Genomic DNA, 21,274 nt, shown 5'->3' with positions numbered 1-21,274 from the left:
AGTCATACCAGTCTTATGTACCCAATTTCAAAGCAAATAAACCATATTTTCCAATTCAAAAATGTTCAGCTATTTGTGCTAGGTCTGTATCACGTAATTTAAAGGAGGAGGGAGTGAAAGGTCGTCTTACGGGTGCCCTACAAGGGGAGGGGTCAAAAAGTCGGTCAAAACGGCTTGCGTATTACTTGAATGCCCCTTTAGAGTTACAAATGATATTACTGATCTTTAAACTTATGATTAGCACTTCATACTATACCGTAAACCGTATGCAAAAACCCGTATTAATTATCTAGGCAAGTCATTTAATTGACCTTTATGCCTCTCCTTTCATGTTCCTTTTATATCCTTGAGAGAAAAAATATTTGAAATTTCAAAATGGACAAATTAATGCGCACGTGGGCAAATAGTTTGCAGCCGTGCTGCCGTGCTATGGAAGAACGCCGTATGAATATTCGAGAGTTGCCAAATTTTCTATGATAAAATGTTTATTTTTTAGAAAAGTTGGACCGAGTTTAATAGAAAGACCAGCCACATCAGTTATTGCCAAGTTTAATTGGGCACTTAATTTTTTTACGAGTGAACGTTTGTTCGGATTTCTTTGAAAATTTTAAGGCATTTGCTTCGCACCATAGAGAATTTTCACTGAAATTTGCACGAAAATCCGCACAACCGTTTTCATGTAATAAATTAAATTGCCCAATTAAATTTAGCAATAGCTGATGTGGCTCGGTTCCTTTCTGTTTAACGCGGTCCAGTTGTCAATAAATTTTCTCGAAATTTTCAGAAACCTTGGATGAAATTGCGACCAACATTATCTGAAAAAAGTTGGAAGGAAAATATTCATGAGTTTACCAGGGAATTCGTGTTTTATGAACGGAAATTTGGCAACGTCCGATGGTTCATACGGCGTTCTTCCTTAGCACTGCAGCGTGCGCTCTCTATCAAAACTGAGTCATGAGACGGAAGAAACAAAGCAAAGCCAGCAATTTCATAGACATCAAATAACATTAGCATGAGCGCAATGATGGACAAATTAACTCCTAACAACGTTGTGTGCCAATCAACCCTTCGACTCCTCTGCCCGCGTCGCTGCCCGTGAAATTCGCGATTCCCGGCACGTTCTGTTGTTTCCAGCGAACCGAACGCCGCACTCGTGGCTATAGTTCAAATTCCCAGGGTACAAATATTCAAGCCGGAGACATTTTTAAGGCTCCAGATAAGGGCCGTCCATCATAGAGGAGAAAAAGGAGGTGTTTGCATTTCGGGCATCTTGGAATTTTTTGATGACGTAGGTCGGTACAGCGACGTTTATCATCTATTTTCTAGGAAAACTTGTATCTTATTCGTGCCCTCTGCGCCATGGTGGTAAGATGCGTCAAAGTGTTTCTTACAATCGAAATTTCTCTTATTTAATGAGTCTTTATGATTTATGACCGGTCAATGACTAAATTGTAATAAATTAACACAATTAACTGAAGAATTCGCACATGAGGTTATGTTAGTCCGTCTCGGTTTGAACCAAGAGTTCGATATTATATCGAATGACGTAGTCACTAAATCAGTCTACTGGGAACTACACTGCCGTACTGAGGAAGAACGCCGTAAGAGCCTTCAGACGTTGCCAAATTTCCTCCGATAAAAACCGAATTTACTGGGAAAATTGTGAATATTTTTTCCGAAATGTACGCAGTGAAATCTAAAATATCTAAAAATTTTAGGGAAAAATATGCTTGAATTTCGTCGAAAGTACATGTTTTATCAAGACAAATTTGACAACTCTCGAATGTTCATACGGCGTTCTTCCTTAGCACAGCAGAAGACGCTAGAATTTTTGACCGATAAATAAAAGTGCTTGCTCACTGAGCGCCGAAGGCAATTACCCCCGAGACCAATCAAAGGAATCGCTCCCGGCGGTTCGACACGACGCTCCACCCCTCGCTCTACTGATGCCGCACAAACCCCCCTGCCCCTCTGCTCCTTCAAACTTGCATACGCAACGCACCCGTCTGCCCTACCTCTCGCCGCGGTCCCGAGGACTAATCGAATAAACGCATTCAAGTCCTTATACTCATTCTAGTCGTCCCAAACAAATCAATTTTTTCGCAAGAATGATCGAGAGAGGGGAATACTGCCACTCTAAGGAGAATCGCCGTATTAGTCCTCAGACGTTGCCAAATTTCCTTCGATGAAGTATTTATCTGGAGGAAAGTTAGATCGCATTTAGCAAAATGTAGAGTACCTATATTGAGAGAGTATGGCCACTGGGCCCCGTGGAGAGGCTTAGGACCCAAAAATGGAGGTGCTTTGTTTTGGTTTTTGTAGATGGGAGGGGGGTCATTGCCAACTTTTGACGGTTATCACCAACCGTTATTCACATATTAATGTTTTCATAAACTATTTAGATTTAAATAATCAGAAAATCTGGATCAATTGAAGTTAATATTATTGGTATGATAACCCACCAACCATATGATCCAATTGGGTCCATATGGGATTAACCCATATGATCCTAATTTTAGTAAGATTGATGCTAGAATTATTGATCCTTGAACTGGTGATTCTACATGAACTTTGGGAAGTCACATATGTAAAAATATTGTGGGTATTTTTATTATAAAAACTAGTATTAATCTCACATATTCTCATTTATTTACTTTTATGTAGTGAATATTTCACAAGCTCAAGCTGGTTGTATTATTCATTATGCTAATAATAAATGGTAGGGAACCTTGCTGCCAACCTTACTACATCTAAGATAATTTTTCTCAAAAATTGCACACGATTAGCCTTAAAAATATGTAAAGAATTCGCAATAGTGCATTTGGGTAAATTTCTCGTTACGATGAGCAAAGAAAACTACATTTTGAGTAATTTTGCATTACATTAATTTATGGCGTCCGCCATTTTTGGGTCCTGAGGGCTCCATTCAGCCTAAGATGGCTGAGCCAATCAGAGGTGGTAACGCCAGTGGCCATACTATCTCAATATAGGTACTCTAGCAAAAAGGAGCCAGCGCGATTACAGTGTTTTCAAAATCGTGCAACTTCCTCCTTCCTTATAAACATACTGAATAAATGTAGTATTAAAATTCACAGAATTATTTTCCTGTACAAATAGCAAATTTTTGGTGGGAAGCAAAAAATATTTGCTATTCTGAGACATTTTTTAGATAAGTATGCGAGGAAGAAGGAACATTTTTACAACACTGTAATCGTGCTGGTTTCTCTTTGCTAAATGCGATCCATAGTTATGAATATTCTTCCTTGAGATTTTTAGACTCTGATGCATAAATTACGCATAAAATTCTTTGGGAAATCGGAAGAGATATGTTTGCGACTTCCTTTGAAAATTCGTAGGGAAAAGAAAATGGAAGAAAACTTGGCAACATCCGATGGCTCATGCGGCCTTCTTACTTATCACGGCAGGGTAACAGGCGGTTTTGCTGGTGTTGTCTGGTTAGTTGCTGTTTTACCTTGCATTTTATCGATTTTTTCCTGCTCCCCTCGTAGTTATTTTTTTAAAAGGATAATAAATTTAAAAAACGAATGGTTGAGAGGCTGTCCAAGAATTACCTCGGGCATATATCCCGATCATTACATACCAACGCTTTTTAGGCACCTTTAAAGTTATTTTCATTCCATAATTATCGACGTGCGGTTTTTGAAAAAATAAGAGAAATGTGAAATTTTTTTTTTTTTTTTTTTTTGGTTTTTTTTTTGGGGCTGCTGTTCCCAAAATGAGTAAAACTTTTCATGAAGCTTTAGAAAAACACGATTTGAAAAGTTCAGTTGACGATGAAATGAGTAAACACCTATACATCGTATGATCGTAGACGATTAAATATGCACTAATTTCTTATCGCTGTGGAATGCAAACAATTAAGGAGAAGAACAATGTTAAAATGGACCACTAGACAGGGTACGAATGTAAGCGATCTGATACATGTTTCTTAACCAGAATTTCACGTAGAAAACGATTAACACAACGAAAATTACGGAAACCAACTCCTAACGAAGATATTAACGTTTTTATTTCACATTGGTTACGAGGAATTTGAACTGCCCGCTCACAAGAAACTCAAAACTCTACGTGAGTCAAATCGCCCACTACAACGGTTTCAGCAAGCTTCTCAATCGAGCAATGTTCATTTCCCATCATGTGTTGTTCAAACTATAAGCAATTTGCTATAACTGAGCCAAAGCGTCAAGATTGAGGTAGTCAGATTTTTATATCGCAGAGACTGTCATGATAACGTTTAGCGCGCGATGTGAATCACGTAGAGAATTGAGTTTTCATGAGCGGGTGGTTTCAATTCACGCATTAAGAATCATTAAATATCTTCGTAAGGAGTTAATTTCGGTAATTGTCGTTGTGTGCATCGTGTTTTACGTAAAATTTTGGTTAAGAAACATGTATCAGAATGCTGAAATTCGTACCTTATCTAGTGGTCCATTATCATTTCTCGTGGTTGATACATATACATTCAGCTTTCGGAATTATACCTGATAGTTAGACATGCATGGAGAGGGAGACATACAGTGTGCCATGAATATGGACGTACTACATTCGGGTTATTTATATTTAAGAGGAGATGATCTATTTAGTGGACTAATTTAACCTTAATTTAGTCGGATAATGACTTGGCAAGATCGTATATAACAAGTCATTTAGAAAATTAAATACAACCAGACGCAGCCCACATTTCAGGAGGGGAAAAGTAGGGTGTAATATTATTTTCCCTAATATATTTACCAGAATTTATTGTGTTGTAGTTCCGCCCTTGCACCTAGGAGACCATATTTGTATATTTAGCCCTAAGATGTTATCGATGTTCTGTCGCAAATGGTCATTGTTTTTGTTCCAAATTCCATGCATGCGATTCATCGAGATTGTTCTCCGAAAATGTCGCACTTAAACGTTAAATTTTTTAAAAGGGGAAAAAACAAACAAACAAAAAAAAAAAAAACCTTAGGACAACTCATTAAAAGGAAGTAAAATAAATTTCTACAAATCATGCTCCGATACCTAAATTTTTTTGCGCTTTCGAGGGCCGGCAAAGTTGTAATAAATATATTTAAATAAAGCATCTGTCGGGAAATTGCCAATGTTGCGATACAAATCAGTAGGTATTAGTTCACTTCATCGGCATAATAAGCAACGCTGGCATCAGTGGCGTGGCGTGAATTGCGATGTATCGATTGTTATGCCATTTAAACCTATGGTAAATAATCGATTATTAAGGTGTTCGCTACGAACACCCTGTTTTTCGATCCTTTTCCATGGGTTTAAATGGCCGAGCAATCGATATATCGCATCAAAGCACGCCACGCCACCGGCTGGCATTAAATTAAGGTGCTAGAGAAACAATGAAGGCTACAGTGTTAAAGTCGTATCCGACGGATACTTAACCAATTTCATTATAACGCCTAGACGCAACTATTCGAGCTCCATGGATGCCCGTGTTGCATACGCACGAAAGTGAAGGCGTTTCGCAGACACTAACCGCGCCTCATTAGCGAAACTTATCGGAGCGAGCCAAGAAAAGGAAGTCAAACAAAATTTGGAAACATTAAAAGCACTGATCGATGTTCGTACGGATTGTAAAGGTTTTAGAAATAGTTCTATTGATTTTCTTGTAAAATTTTTCAGGAAGCACTCCATTCAATGTATAATGTAAGAAAATTAAAATCAGTCTAATTCCGGATGAACCATGAATTTCGACTGTCAACGGTAGCTCCAGTCCCGATCACTGCGGGTAATTGGACATATTTCTGCCAAAATGAACTATGTACACTAAGACATGAGCTCTGAGGCCCATCAGAATATATGCATAACAGGGCTCACGTCATGATGCACATAGTTCCGTTTGGCAGAAGTACGTCCAATTGAGACTCTACTGCACCGGAATTGATTTAACCGACCAGGAACAGAATCAACTTTTACACCAAATGCAGGAACAGTTCAGGAATGAAGAACATCTACAGACGAAACTAGAAGCCGCACCTTTAGGCCAAGCGGAATAACAAAACAATTGTCAAAATCTAGCAACCGCATCAAATTAAAAACTATATACGAATCAAACTCAAAACTACTAAAATCTCTATATTCGTAGCTTCAAAATCACTGATGGCCTAATACTTTACATGTTAGTATAGGATTTTTTATTTCATCCATTAAATACAAAATTCGAATAGACGGAAAAGCTAGAAAAACTAAAATTACCAAAGGTAAAACTGTTCAAAAGGATTTCATAGTTTGATTATCTAAATCATAACATTTAATTAAAGACTCAAATGTTAAATAAACCATTATATACACAACAAACACCAAGATCATTAAAATAGTCATAGATCATTTAAATAGTGGAATAGTGGATTGATGGAAATTTCCAACGGCTGATAAGTTCATCCAGACTCAAGTATACGTTTTACCTGTTCCTTTCAGTGCACTCTTTCGCACTGCGCAAAACTTATAGTTAGAGTCTATAATGCTATGTCCATGCGTATATCGTAGGCAGTTACTCAAATCAGGCATTTATCAAATGCCTGGGCAGATAGCCAAAATTTTGACAGTTTACGATATTTAGAACGAAACCAGACGGAATTTACGACGAAAAGCTCGGAGGTTTTCAATATTGTAAATGGCTCATCTTTACGAACTTTCCTCGTCCCTCCCTCTACAAGTGCTCCTCATATATTTATATATTATAATTTTAAAAGTTATGTGTTTTATGACATGTTGCAAATGTTAAGATAATTTTTCGTTCAGGAGCTATACCCGTTTGAAATATTCTCTGATAATGGACATTTCTGCAGAGGTTTCTTCCTTACATGATCAATGAATTATTTTGTCTAAAATTAGCAAAAGAATTAGGATTTAAATCCAGGAAGAATACTTTACTATTCGCTCAGGCATTTGATAAAATGCCTGATTTGGGTTTATTTAGCCAAAAGGAACTATGTGCGTAGGGTTTGCGTATAACATAGTTCCCTTTGGCATAAAGACGTTCAATTGACTATTTGCCTGCGACATGTACACTGAAAAAAATAATATGTTATTTTAGCACCTGGAATTTCAAAAATGTGTCTGGTGATCCCAAGATGCTGTCTTTACTGCCCCTCAGTTAATTTTACATCCCGTGAATGCAAATTCAACTGCGTAGGCAATCAAGGCAGCATCTTAGGATCACCAGACACATTTTTGACATCCTAGGCGCTAAGACAGCATACCATTTTTTCAGTGTATGTATCACCCGCTGGATCACCTGGATCTAATATCAGGCAATTTTTTCCGATAGCTTTATTAAAGGCGATAATTCATCAGCGTGGCGGGTAGAATGCGCCGTGTTATACGAAAAAAAAAACAGTAACTGCAATACTGTATGAGCCACGGTTAGTTCATGCTCTTACGTGCTTCAAGGCTCATCTCGGGGTGCTTACGGCTCTTTTCCATAGGACGGCAAGTATCCGGCGGCAATGGCGCCTCCTTCGCGGCGGTAAATTGCAGTGCCGTGGCGTGAATTGCGATGTATCGATTGTTATGCTATTTAAACCTATGGTAAAGAATCGATTATTAAGGTGTTCGCTGCGAACACCATGTTTATCGATCCTTTTCCATAGCTTTAAATGACATAACAATCGATATATCGCAAAGCACGCCACGCCACTGGTAAATTGCAGTCCTGCCGCAAATGTGAGTAATTTGCGCGAGTTTGCGGGTTGTCAATCCGGTGTCGAGCTTTCGTTTTGACGCGTAGCGGTTTCTAATTATCGCCCCCCGAGCCGACCCGAGACCCCCGACGCGCTTTTTACTCGGTGGCGTGGCGTGAATTGCGATGTATCGATTGTTATGCCATTTAAACCTATGGTAAAGAATCGATTATCGAGGTGTTCTCTGCGAACACCCTGTTTATCGATCCTTTTCCGTAGGCTTAAATGGCACTACAATCGATACATCGCAAAGCACGCCCGACCCGCTTTTTACTCCCTGTCGCCTGATGTCTGACGTCTGAGCTGACGGACGAATCGCAAATCGGCCACTGCGGTTTAGCCGTGCTGAGGAAGAACGCCGTAAGAGACTCAAGGCGTTGCCGAAATTTCCCTGACAGAATACGAATTTTCAAGGAAATCAGTGGATCTATTCTTCAAATTTTTCAGAGGATGTTATCAGCAATTTTATCTAAAATATCTGAGAATTTCGAGGAAAGGTACTCAAAAATTTCGAATGGAGATGTTGTATGTGTGAGGAATTTGCGACTCGACTGTTGTTTCTTATGTAAAAGTTTGCGAAAAACACGATGGTGTCACTGGTTTTCTCTGAAATCATCTCCCAAGCTCAAAAAAAGCTCTCAAAGTGAGGCCAAAATGGAGGGGATATCCCGCCCTACCCTGAGAGTCCACCTTTACATCAAGACAAACTCTCCATGCGAAGATAGGGAGCAAATATATTAGCAGTGATGCCGTGTTTTCAGTTTTAGAGTCCCCAAATGAAGTGGCAGCCCTGTCAATGTATTTGCTCCCTATCTTTGCATGGAGAGTTTGTTTTGATGTAGAGGTGGACTCTCAAGGTAGGGTGGGATATCCCCTCCATTTTGGGCTCAACTTGAGAGCTTTTTTTGAGCTTGGGAGTTGATTTCAGAGAAAACCAGTGGCACCATCATGTTTTTCGCAAACTTTTACATAAGAAACAACAGTCGAGTTGCAAATTCCTCACACATACAACATCTCCATTATTAATATTTTAACGAGAAATCTGGCAACTTTTGAATGTTTACGCGGCGTTTTTCCTTTGAACACCACAGAGTTATAAATTTGTGCGCCAAATGGAAGGGTAGAGCTGCTTTAAAATGTCAGTGCCTCATCGGAGGCGTCATCAGGCCCGTCGCGAGGGGCACAAAAAGTACGTGGGTGCGCCAGCCAATAAGACTCTAGAAGTTCTTGAATTTTTCATTTAATTTTTCGGAGATTCCGAAAACTAAGAAAAAATATACCTAAGACATATCTGAGAATTTCCTCTTGATCATAAAATACACTGTAAAAAATTTTGGAGTGAAATTTTGCGTCGGAGTCTATACAGCGCCCAAAAACCTCGAGTGATATGAATGTGGAGCGAAATCTATTTTCACTGAAAAAAAATTCTCGGCGTTTTTACCAAGGTCCGTTGGTACCTTTACCATCTCACTTTTTTTACCAATTATTGGTAATTTTACCAAGACAGACTGGTAAGCTTACCTAAAAACCGGTATTTTTACTGTTTTTTTCAGATAAGAATACCACCTTTATTGGTAATCGATTCCCGGTAACTTTACCATTTTATCTCGGTAATTCTACCACAGTCGATAAAAAATTTTGACGTTTTTACCAAGGGCCAATAAAATTACCGAGAAAGTTCAATAATTTTACAGAGATTTCTCGGTAAAATTACCAATTCCATAAATGGTAATTTTGCCTAGAAAAAACTGGGATCAAATAGAACCCTGAATTCTTGGTAATTTTACCCTTTTCTTAGTAAATAAACCGAGATTTTTTTTCAGTGTATTAGTCAGGATTTTTGGCCACAATAGAGACTCTGGCACCCCTTTGATTTTTAATAATGTATACCCACAAAATTTCGAGGCAGAATGTTGCTCAGTTTTTCGTCGAAAAATTAAAATGAGAGAAAATTAGGCAACGCATGACGTAGTTAGGCTGTCTGGTAACAGCCGTCTGATTTCAAACACTTAGAGGCTCCTTACCGGAGGCGATGGAGTTTGTAGTCATGGCACCGTCTCGACTCTCGAACATTTCAAATAATCATAATTAAATTTATGAAAATGGTTATTTCAAAGGAGAAGGGGGAGGTTTTGAAGAGGTGAGATATTGCCGTCGCGAGTAAATTCGCAAAGGATTTCCAACCGCAAGGTGCAAAAAGGGACGAATTTCATGGCATCATCACAACTATGTTATCAACTCACAATCAGGCGCAGCGCCATGCTCATCAAAGCAATATAAAAGAAGGGTGCTACCCTTTTATTTGGGGAACTGTCATCTCAACACTCAACTGGCCTCTAACGATGATTGATGAGCAACAAGTCAAGCAGACCACTCAACAAATTGTCAGAGTTTGTCAAACCAACTGCTTGACTCGTTGGTCATCAATCATCATTAGGAAGCAGTTGTTGGATGTGGAGGTATCTCTTCCCAAAAGTATGGCTCTGACACAACATACATTGCATTGAGCATTAGGATTCATCGTCTGTTTGTTGCCGTGCTACGGAAGAAAGCAGTACACTAGAAAGAAAAAAAAAAAAAACACATTGGATCTAGAGTCCAGACTCTCAAATGTATCGACAAGAAAAAATACTCTTGATTCAATCAGTTTTTGCTTAAATCAAGAACCAAGCCTCTTAATTTGAGCGGATTTCCTTTTGATATAAACAAAAATCTGATTGAATCAAGAGTATTTTTTCTTGTCAATGTTTTCAATAGTCTGGACTCTAGATCCAATGTGTTTTTTTTCCAGTGTAAGTGGGTGATTTCACGATAGAAATAATAGTTTTATATAGCAACCTTAGTTTTTTGAGAAACTCACGGAAAAATAATTAGATCCGAAGGGATAAATCGAAAAGAATGACTCTCTCGAGTTCTTGCAGGCAAAAAAGTTACTTATCTTAAAAAAAGTGACTTAAGTTTAAAGTTACTTAAGTTAAAGCTAAAGTTACTTAAAAAGTTACTTAAAAACTTATCATTATCTTTAGAAATTAAGATGCTGCGAGTGCCGCCTTCTCCCTGACTGTTAAATGGTCTAACCCTCGGTAGCGCCTCGCGGCAGTGTTTTTTCGCGAAGTTGCATTCATAGTGATTTTTTCCTCCGAATTTTATGGTGAATACGTATTCAGAAACATATAAATTTATCAGTGGCAAGTTTTGCATGCAACAAGAGAAAATCACAATTTTCACGATGAAATTGGAGAGTGAATAACTGATAATATGTTCTTAGTTGGACTTCATTTTGCGACAAGAAACTTCGATTTCTAGCTCGTCTGCATGTAAAAACACTTATGTGCATAGGGAAACTAATGGTGCCTACGTTGTTCCTAAACTTAGCCAGACATTGTAGTTTTTAATTGTGTTTAAGAAATAATTAAAATTAAGTTTAAAATTAGGTTTAAAAATGAAGTCCAGTTCTTTTATGTGTCATTAACCGAAAACATTATAGTTTATAATATGGATTGCATTTAGCAAAAGGAACCAGGAACATTGCCATGTTGCTAAGATTGTGCAACTTCACCCGTAGCAATAAAACGACTGTAATCATACAAAAATATGAAATTTCCATGGTAATTTTGTCTTAAATTTACAGTTATTAGCGTGTAAAATGGAGAATGTCGATTGATGAACAGATTTTCTTTCAAGACAAAAGAAGTTGTACGATCTCAGTAACATTGCAATGCTCTTGGTTCCTTTTTGCATAATGCAATCCATATCTCAGTTGTTCAAAAGTGCTTACTCCCCCCGCCCTCCCCTACATCCGTGCTAATTTTGCTATCGTCAAGTCCAGTCGGGAAAGGCCTCTGAATTTCGGTCTGGTCCATTACCCCATTATCAGACCACAAGGCTCGATTCGTCAACAGCAACGAGCTGCCGAAAAAAGCTCGAGTTTTGGCACCCTGCCCGCCGGACTTTTTAACCCCAACCGGAGGCAGGAATTAGGCGAGGAGATTACTGCCGCCTTGAACAAAAACGGCGTATAAGCATTCTATTGTTGCCAAATTTCTTTGAAAAACGATGACCTCTTTGAAAAGCTCGTAAGTGTATTTCTTAATTTTGTTTGTGAGTCTTGAGCGGAATTTAATCGGGTGAATAAGAAAAATCATAGAGGAATTCTGATTGGATTTTTGAAAAATAAAATATTTTATATTTTAGCCGAGGAGATTACTGCCGTCTTGAAGAAAAACGACGTATAAGCATTCTAATGTTGTCAAATTTCTTTTTTTTCCGGGCCACCATCATCAGCTGACTCAGCTGTCTGACGCGTCCGAAAAATAACCAATTAGTGAAAGTGTGAGTTATTCAAAAAATTTTTAAAAGTTTTAAGCGTAATTAAAGTTCGCCAGCGCTTTTACCACCTTCAGAGATAAATCATTCTAATCGCTTACGACCCAATGCTTCACAGGCACTGAGTTTTTTTTCAGTAGGATAGTGCTCTGGACAATCATTTCAGTCTCCACCTAAGTTCAAGCAAGTCATTTTGGCAGACTTTTCGACCCTTCTCTAAAATCCCCTTGTAAAGCATTTGTAAGGCAACATCGTATTTCCCTCTTTTTACTCACGTAAGACCGGTCGAACCCCCTTCCTCCCACATGTTTTGGAAAATAACGCAGACAGCCTAAAATTATATAAATAGAACAAGCCATTTTAATGTGATTTTTGTTCCTTGATAGTGGGAGACAAAAGAAAGATTTGGATTTTAACCCTTCCTCTCCCTCCCTCCCCACACTCCCCTCCCCTCCCCACCCCTCCCTATCCCTCCCCTCCCTCTTCCCTCCCTCCCTCTTCCCTCCCCTCCCTCTTCCCTCCCCTCCCTCTTCCCTCCCCTCCCTCTTCCCTCCCCTCCCTCTTCCCTCCCCTCCCTCTTCCCTCCCCTCCCTCTTCCCCACTCCCTCTTTCCTCCCCTCCCCTCCCTACACTCCCCTCCCCTCCCTACACTCTCCCCCCCTCCCTACACTCCCCTCCCCTCCCTACACTCCCCTCCCCTCCCTACACTCCCCTCCCCTCCCTACACTCCCCTACCCTCCCTACACTCCCCTACCCTCCCTACACTCCCCTACCCTCCCTACACTCCCCTACCCTCCCTACCTCCCCTACCCTCCCTACACTCCCCTACCCTCCCTACACTCCCCTACCCTACCCTCCCTACACTCCCCTACCCTACCCTCCCTACACTCCCCTACCCTCCCTACACTCCCCTACCCTACCCTCCCTACACTTCCCTACCCTCCCTACACTCCCCTCCCCTCCCTCCCTCATTCCCTAATTCCCTCCCTCCCACCCTCCCTCTTCCTACCCTCCCTCTTCCCTCCCTCCCCCTCCTGCTCTCCCTCCCCTCGTAAGATACTGTGCGACTAGTTTAGATCCCCTCTCCACCTTTGAATGGCTCACGTGATACTCGAACGACCCCCAAGACACACTGCTGGAGATTCCATCACATATGAAATCCGGCATCATTGAAATGCCCGTGGGGTGTTGTTACTTGGAACGGCAGATTAAGAGGCTAAAACAGGGGCATTAAGGATAACTTACAGTAAATTAGTGTAGACAAGCGAGCTGTTAGCGTTGATGGAGGCGGCTGCTTGGTGACACAGGAGCAGGAGCAGGAGGAGGGCCCCCGCCGGGACGGCGACCATGGTGCCTGAGTGGATGCGGCTGCGGCTCGTCAGATTTATGTCCGCACTCCGCCGAGGCCGAGTCCCAAACCGAAAACGAGGCCCGGGCCGCGTCGCGTCGCGTCCATCATTCCGCCGCACGAGCGGGGCCCAGTCGAGCACGGGATGGCCCTGTAATCAGAGAAAGCCACAGTTTGGAAGTAGTACTCATGATACGCATGCATTTAGGAGAGAAAGCCGCATGCACTTCAAGAATTGAACAAGTGTACACGGAGAAAAAAACTTCGTGCGTGGGACCTGAAGTTTAGGTCATATGGATCTCTGAAGTTTTCGGATTGAGCATCTGAGCACTTGAGGTCTAGCGGCCGAAGTTCAGGTCAGACATCTGAAACTTCAGTTCTTACATCCGAAGTACTTCGGTTTTCACATCCGAAAAACTTCGGTTCTCACATCTGAAGTACTCCAGATGTAAGAACTGAAGTTTCAGACGTCTGACCTGAACTTCGGCAGTTAGACCTTAAGTGTTCAGATGCTCAATCCGAAAACTTCAGAGATCCATATGACCTAACTTCGGGTCCCACGCACGAAGTTTTTTTCTCCGTGTATACCTACAATGTAGAGTCAGAGGTAGAGAGAGGCCCTCCACTGACCTCTTGGCGACAGGTACACTGAAAAAAAAAATCTCGGTGTATTTACTAAGAAAAGGGTAAAATTACCAAGAATTCAGGGTTCTATTTGATCTGTTTTTTCTTGGTAAAACTACCATTTATGGAATTGAAATTTTACCGAGAAATCTCGGTAAAATTATTGAACTTTCTCGGTAATTTTACTGGACCTTGGTAAAAACGCCAATATCTTTCATCGACTGTGGTATAATTACTGAGATAAAATCGCAAAGTTATCGGGAATTGATTACCAATAAAAGTGGTATTCTTACCTGAAAAAAAAACGGTAAAAATAACGGTTTTTAGGTAAGCTTACCAGTCTGTCTTGGTAAAATTACCAATAATTGGTAAAAAAGTGAGATGGTAAAGGTAGGTACCAACGGACCTTGGTAAAAACGCCGAGAATTTTTTTTTAGTGTGGAAACTTTTACTTCCGGGAATTCAACTTCCTGATGGACGATTACAGGGCAGCAACAATCGTTATAACCGCCTATAGATGGATACTAGGGGGCTACGCCCCCTGGCCGCTACGCGGCCCAACCCCCTGAAGGCGCTCCGCGCCATCAATGGGCCGCTTCGCGGCCTTATTTTTACCCTCCTATCAGTGTTAGTTTTATTTTTCCCCTAAACAATTACGATATGAGGTATACTTTAATTTTAAACTTTACTTATAAATTACTTTAAAATTAAAAGGACGCGTTTTGGAGTGACTGCTTGATGAAATATAGCAGTAAAACAATGAACAATGATAGTCAGGTAATAATTAAGATTTCATGAGTCGGGGATCGAACCTACACCGAGTTCACAGCGGACGCATCCGACATCTTAGACGACTCGGTCACCGCTCGACATGAGGGTTTAGGTGCGAATCTTGTGTAGATAAGTGTAGAGCTGATGCGCAGGCTACACAGCTTCTGCGCAACCTCCTCGACCACTGCGCATCCTCCCGCGCATAGCGGTAGCAGTACCGGAGCATTCTATAAACTCACTCACTTTTATAACGTGATTTTAAAAAAACCTGGGTCCTTTTTCCAAAATCTGATTACAGCGGGCTCATCTAGGGCCTATTACCTGTCGATTTACGCAAAAATCATGGAAATCGGCCCAGTAGAACGCTCAAACGAACTATGACAAAAAGTATAAATTTACATTGTTTAAAATGGGAGAATCCGCAACTTTACCACGTAATATAAAAAAACCTGGGCCATATTTTGAAAATCTGAAAAGAGTTGGCTTATCTAGACACAATTGCCCGTCGATAACCGCAAAAATCATGAAAATCGGCCCGGTAGAACGCTGGAACTAAGCGTTACCAGTTTCGCAAAATTAGGAGGTCTTGGAGCTTATAGTATAGATTGAACTTTGGTCGGCGTGATAAGCCAAACCAGTTTATCAAACTTCGGAATGTTTGCAATACGAAATGCTCAGCACGTTGTTATACGGAAAAAAATGGATTACTTATTTGCCAATTTAATTGTTAAAAAAAACCGGCGCTCCGCTTCGCTCCGCGCCGGTTTTTTGGGGGGCTTCGCCCCCCCAAGCCCCCCCAGGACGCGCGCTTCGCGCGCGCTTTTTAGTTTGAGTGTCCATTCCAGTTGTTCTGTCTTCTTAAGCGACCCGCGCGTCCACCGCGGGAAGAGTGTATTTTCCGAAGGGGGGGGGGGGGGGGTGTGATCAATCTGTAAGGGAATGAATTAATTTCTTGAGCACAAGATGGTAGTTGCGTACGTTGCCAGCGAACGCGCTGCGAAAGGTTGTGACGGTTAAATGGTGAGATTTTGTTCAAGAACAGATCATTTAACCTGACCCTCTGTGCGACGAACAATTTGTCCAGAATCTTCCTTCCCCTGACCCACTGTGCGACGAAAAGTTTGTCCAAAAACTTCTCTCCCCTGACCCACTGTGCGACGATCAGTTTGTCCAAAAACTTTCTCCCCCGACCCACTGTGCGGCCCTGCTCCGGCCGGCTCCCCTCATGCCGCGCACCCCCTCGCCTAAAACTTTCAAAGCTCGCCATTTTTAAACGGCTCGGCCGATTTAGCTCAAATTCAATACCAAACCAGTCCTAGGGGAGAACTACCACTCGTAAAAATTTCAGCTCAAAATATTTATTTTCGCTCGAGTTATCGAGTGGACAAGATTTGACCTCCCCCCACTTTTGAGCCCCACCCCTCAAAATCTTTTGCCTCAAATTTCAATTTTTTTCGCAGAATAGTAGTTCTAATGAGTCTCTACAAAATGCAAAAAAAATTGGTCAAAATATCTTTCAACGTAAGAAAGATATAACTACTCAAAAATCGAAAAATCTTAAAAAGGCGGAAATACATACATACATACATATATACATACATATATCACATGAATTTGAATGGCATATATTTTCGTGATCTACGACCCGTGATCGGTGCTCTTCACAATGTCTCAGGTCTGGATTCGACATCATGGGAGAATGCAATAGTGTATTTCCTTCGGAAAATACACTAAAAGTGACAGACATGTTTCAAATGTACATTTTACAAAGAAGAAAATCTAATTCAACCACGGGTGTGGTTAAATTAGCATTCTTTTATTGTAAAATCTACATTGAAATATGGCTGTCACTTTCTTTGACTACGAAATTGCTTAATCAGCAATTTCATTATTTCCGTGTAGCCATCCAGCCATCCTCCTGGTAGGCAGATCAACAGTTTAATGTTGGAGTTTGCAGTGGCGTGGCGTGCTTTGCGATATATCGCTGTTCTGCCATTTGAAACCTATGGTAAAGAATCGATTACCAAGGTGTTCGCTGCGAAGTGCGAACACCCTGATTATCGATCCTTTTCCATAGGTTTAAATGACATAACAATCGATATATCGCAAAGCACGCCACGCCATTGGGAGTTTGCCCCGAAAGTAAGAGCCTCCGCCATTGCCGAGCAAAGTTCTAGGGCTGCTGATGCGTTTTCAGGGTCCCTCCTCTCGGGAGAGGGGGGGGGGGGGCTAACTAACCTAAATTCCTCCATTAGATGGGTTTTTCTAGTTTTTGGGGGCCCCTATACAAGAGTCCTGTCGGAGCCCTTTGAGCCAACCGTCGGAATTTCTAGAGTGTTGAAGCACCCTAGCTGGAGGGTGTCTCTTTTGTCCCTGAAATATATAGTTGCCAGCACCAGATTTCTGACAGTGCTCATTGCGCGGTTGGGAAACAGGAAGAACAGTGTTGTCATCTGGCGAGAAATACCACTGCCTCATTTCTATCACATGTATGAGCTCTCAAATCAAGCGCGTTCGCCTTCATATAACAGAATAGGCAAAATTATGTTCTCATGAGGCTGAATAGGGAATCCAACTATTTTGCTTTGGCTGGACGGTTTGTATCTATGCGTTTCAATTAATTTTGTTATTCAGATTGCTGCTCGAAGGACACCGTTTTTGCCTACCCAGCCAAATAAAGGCAAATCCATTTTCACCGTGTACCGAATGAATTCGAGTTTTCTCGATGGTTAGTAAAGCTTTCATATAGAGAGGAAAAAAATATTTCATGCGAGTACCGAAACTTTCTTATAGGTTGGCGTTAATCAGTGGCGAAAGTTTATAAGGCGTTACGAATCTCTAAGAGTCGGACATTGGCACGTTAAGGTCACGCAACACGCGAACATCTCAACAGCTAAGGAAAAACGCCGCATAGACAATTCGACGATGTCAAGTTTCAATATACTCATCTGTTAAAATTTTTAATTAGTCTCTTTAAAATAATCAGAGATTTTCATTTGCAATTTTTTTTTTGTTTCCTGAGAATTGTAGGGGAAAAGCTTCAGAATTTTTATCAAAATAATTATTTCATTGAAAAAAAAAAAAACAACATTTGAATGGAATGGAGAATTTGCATGCAAATGTTTTATTGCTTCATCTGAAAGTGCTCAAAGAGCTGATTTCACAGTATTTTTTATAATTTTTTTGTAATATGGGAAATAGTATAAGAATAGATTTTAAAGTGAGAAAATGCACCACCTAGTGACGTCATCTGGCGGTATTTCCCATTTGAACACACGTATTTAGTCATATCTTCTCCAATAATTGTTCAATTCAAGAATCAAGGGTACCCTCGTATTCGGTTCACTGAGTAGTTTCCACTTAAACTAGCAATTCATCAAATTTCGGGCACCTGCAAATTCTCTATTACGAAGATTTTCGTGGGCTCAGTAGGAGAGTTATTTATACTAGCACATGGAGGTATCAATCTCCTCCATACCGCAGGGCTCACTTGAAATTGGCAAAAACTAAGTATATGCTGGGCATGAAAATTTGGCGGACAACTCCTACATTTACTAATGCTAACATATACCAAAGTCTTTTCAACCACAGGACACTCCAACATATTTCCAACAAAGTCAAAGATACACTGAAAGAAATAAATCTTTGGCTCAAAATGTTTGAATTTGCCCCCAATAATTTTCCTCATCTTGATTCAAGCTAAATCTCTCTCCAGGAACGAGAAAGAAATGCTTGGGATAAGCAAAAAGAATAGCTAACATCAAGCAGCATCATTTTTGATTCACGAAAAAATATTCCTTGGTAGCAAATATATGATTTTTTTTGTTTTGTTCTTTTGAAAGAAGAAAATATGCAAGCTCCAGTTATATTGTTTGCCTAACGCATGGATTGTTTCCAAGGGCTAGTTCTGCCTTTATTGATTATAGTATTTTTGCAAGGAGATTTGAATTTACTGTTTATAAAGTATTCATACTCATACACTACAAACGCTTATTCCTCCTTTATGTCTCAGTTATGTTATGTTTATATTTTAGATGCGTTCAATAATGTTTTACGCGTGAAATTTTGATGCGGTTGTACTGTCAGGCTTAATTTTTCACCCTATCTAGTAGTTCCCTCTTGATTTTTACGTCCAATATCCGAAAACTGATCTATTGTGCAAGTTTGTTTCTCTTTGCAACGAATTATTTGTATTGGCTCGAAATTTTCTGGGGGGGGGGATTTCTTGCGATGAATAAAAGTTAATTATATTTCATTGTGAGCTCTCACTGTGTACTTTATTTTAGTGGCCGGTGGTACGATGTCAATGGTTTCCCTCTAGCACGAGTGATTTCGATAGAGTATACGGGCCCATTCAAGATGAGTGTGCATTGTCGGTAAACGATTCGCCATCGTGGTCTCGCAGGGAGCCTCCTGAGGTAAGTAGCTCATCCGTTAAGTAGACGAAAGGCATCAAGAGTTCCAGTGAATATGAGAATTTTCAAAATTCCAAGGAATCCGCCGCAAGCGAATTCCATTCGATAATTGAACATCATTGTTTCGTTTCTTGTCCTTTTGTACGTCGGTTTGCAACCGTGTGTAAACTTAAAGGTAGAATCATCATGGTATAAAGTCAGGAATTTTAATTGCATGTAAAATATTTTTTTTTGTATGTAAAATATTTTTTTTGTATGCAAATATCTGTCACAGGCATCGGGCAATCTCCGGCAATTTGCAAGCCACGCGTACATAAATAAAAAAGCGTAAAATTCAGAAATAAAATAAAAAGATTAGATCACTTATTGCTACCGTTATTGTGAATGGACACTTCTTCCTCCCTAAAACATGTGATAAAAGGCACATAGTGAAGAGTGAATGTGGTGAAATCCGTAACCTCAGTTGGGTTTGGATCGGACAGGCAACTAAACTAACTCCATGACAAAGCCTATGGTATCATGAAATAATGAAGGCGCTCCTAGCCAAGCAGACGTGCTTTAGAGGGCACATATTACTCATGCTAATGCTCATTATTACGATTTATCGATACAACAAGTAAGCCGCTTTTAAATTATTGCCTCAGACATATCTACTTGAGAATGATCCCTCCCTGAAAAAAATTACCGCTACGAAAGTTTTGTGATAACTACATATACCTTTAAAAAAACTCCTGGTCTTCTATTGCTCCCCTTCAGATTGTAGCGTACTTAATTCTTGCTACTATTCCAATAATAACGGATCCAATCTGAAGTTTCTTCACTTTTGAACAAGTTTTCCTAAAAAACGTTGACACTTGAAACAATAAATTGTGAAAAGGCTCTGCAAGTCTTTTTTTTACAATTAGTAATAAAAAATCATAAAATCACACACCGATCGACCAAAATCTCCCTTTGGAAACCAGAGCAAAAATTATTAATCGTCAAACAATCGCGTTGAACCATCCACAAGAACCACTCCGTAAAATCAAAAGCAGTTTCTAGTATATCAACGCTTCAAACGATTCCCGTCAAAAATTTAATTTTAAATCAAACAACATCCAAATTTCCCGATTTCTTGAAAAACCGAAAATAAATCACTCAATTTGCTGCCAAAACCACTTTTGAACGCACTGTACAATAACGACGGTTGCCGGTACGCTGAGTAACACTCATATAGTTTCACCGTACAACACTTGGATTTTAATGAAATAACCAGGTTTTACACCTGACATAAAACACGATCCGATTGGAAACTCGTCAAACAATTGTTTCACAAATTCTCCGCACGTGGAATTCGGTAACGTAAAATGGACGGTGAGCGCTCGGACGCAAAAGCGTGAGGGTAGATTGCCGCACGCACGCGGAGCGGAGGGGTAGATCGCGGGACGCACCTTGACGCGAGAGGGTGAGCGACGCTACTGGTCGTTCCTCGCTCCTCGGCCAGACAAGAGGAGCTTTCGGATGCTGGAGGCTGGGGTCTCGCCGTGCCGGACCAGGACCGCTCGCCTCGACTTCGCGCCCTCCGATTGGTCACGCCCGCCGTTGCCACAGTGACGCCGCGCCGCGTCGCGTCGCACCCGAAGAACTGCACTGCTGTACTGAGGAAAAACACCGTACACTGAAAAAAAAAATCTCGGTGTATTTACTAAGAAAAGGGTAATATTACCAAGAATTCAGGGTTCTATTTGATCCCAGTTTCTTCTTGGTAAATTTACCATTTATGGAATTGGTAATTTTACCGAGAAATCTCGGTAAAATTATTGAACTTTCTCGGTAATTTTACTGGACCTTGGTAAAAACGCCAATATTTTTTATCGACTGTGGTAGAATTACCGAGATAAAATGGTAAAGTTACCGGGAATCGATTACCAATAAAAGTGGTATTCTTACCTGAAAAAAACAGTAAAACTACCGGTTTTTAGGTAAGCTTACCAGTCTGTCTTGGTAAAATTACCAATAATTGGTAAAAAAAGTGAGATGTTAAAGGTACCAACGGACCTTGCTAAAAACGCCGGGAATTTTTTTCAATGTATGAGCCTTCA

The 21,274-nt window shown here is 40.4% G+C and overlaps 1 protein-coding gene across 2 annotated transcripts in view; it reads right to left on the bottom strand.

The window, feature by feature from the left end:
* The window catches only part of LOC109036796 (protein Wnt-5b), a 135,804-nt gene that overhangs the window by 85,377 nt on the left and 29,153 nt on the right, over positions 1-21,274 (bottom strand). For both annotated transcript variants that reach the window (XM_072301221.1, XM_072301220.1), the window contains one exon: positions 13,281-13,534. In XM_072301221.1, coding sequence (XP_072157322.1) covers positions 13,281-13,534 — 254 coding nt within the window. The remainder of the gene's footprint in view (positions 1-13,280; positions 13,535-21,274) is intronic.

Source organism: Bemisia tabaci, chromosome 6 (assembly GCF_918797505.1).
Source record: "Bemisia tabaci chromosome 6, PGI_BMITA_v3".
Classification (NCBI taxonomy): domain Eukaryota; kingdom Metazoa; phylum Arthropoda; class Insecta; order Hemiptera; family Aleyrodidae; genus Bemisia; species Bemisia tabaci.
Note: the sequence above shows the minus strand (reverse complement) of the source record. Positions and strands in the feature narration are given on the sequence as shown.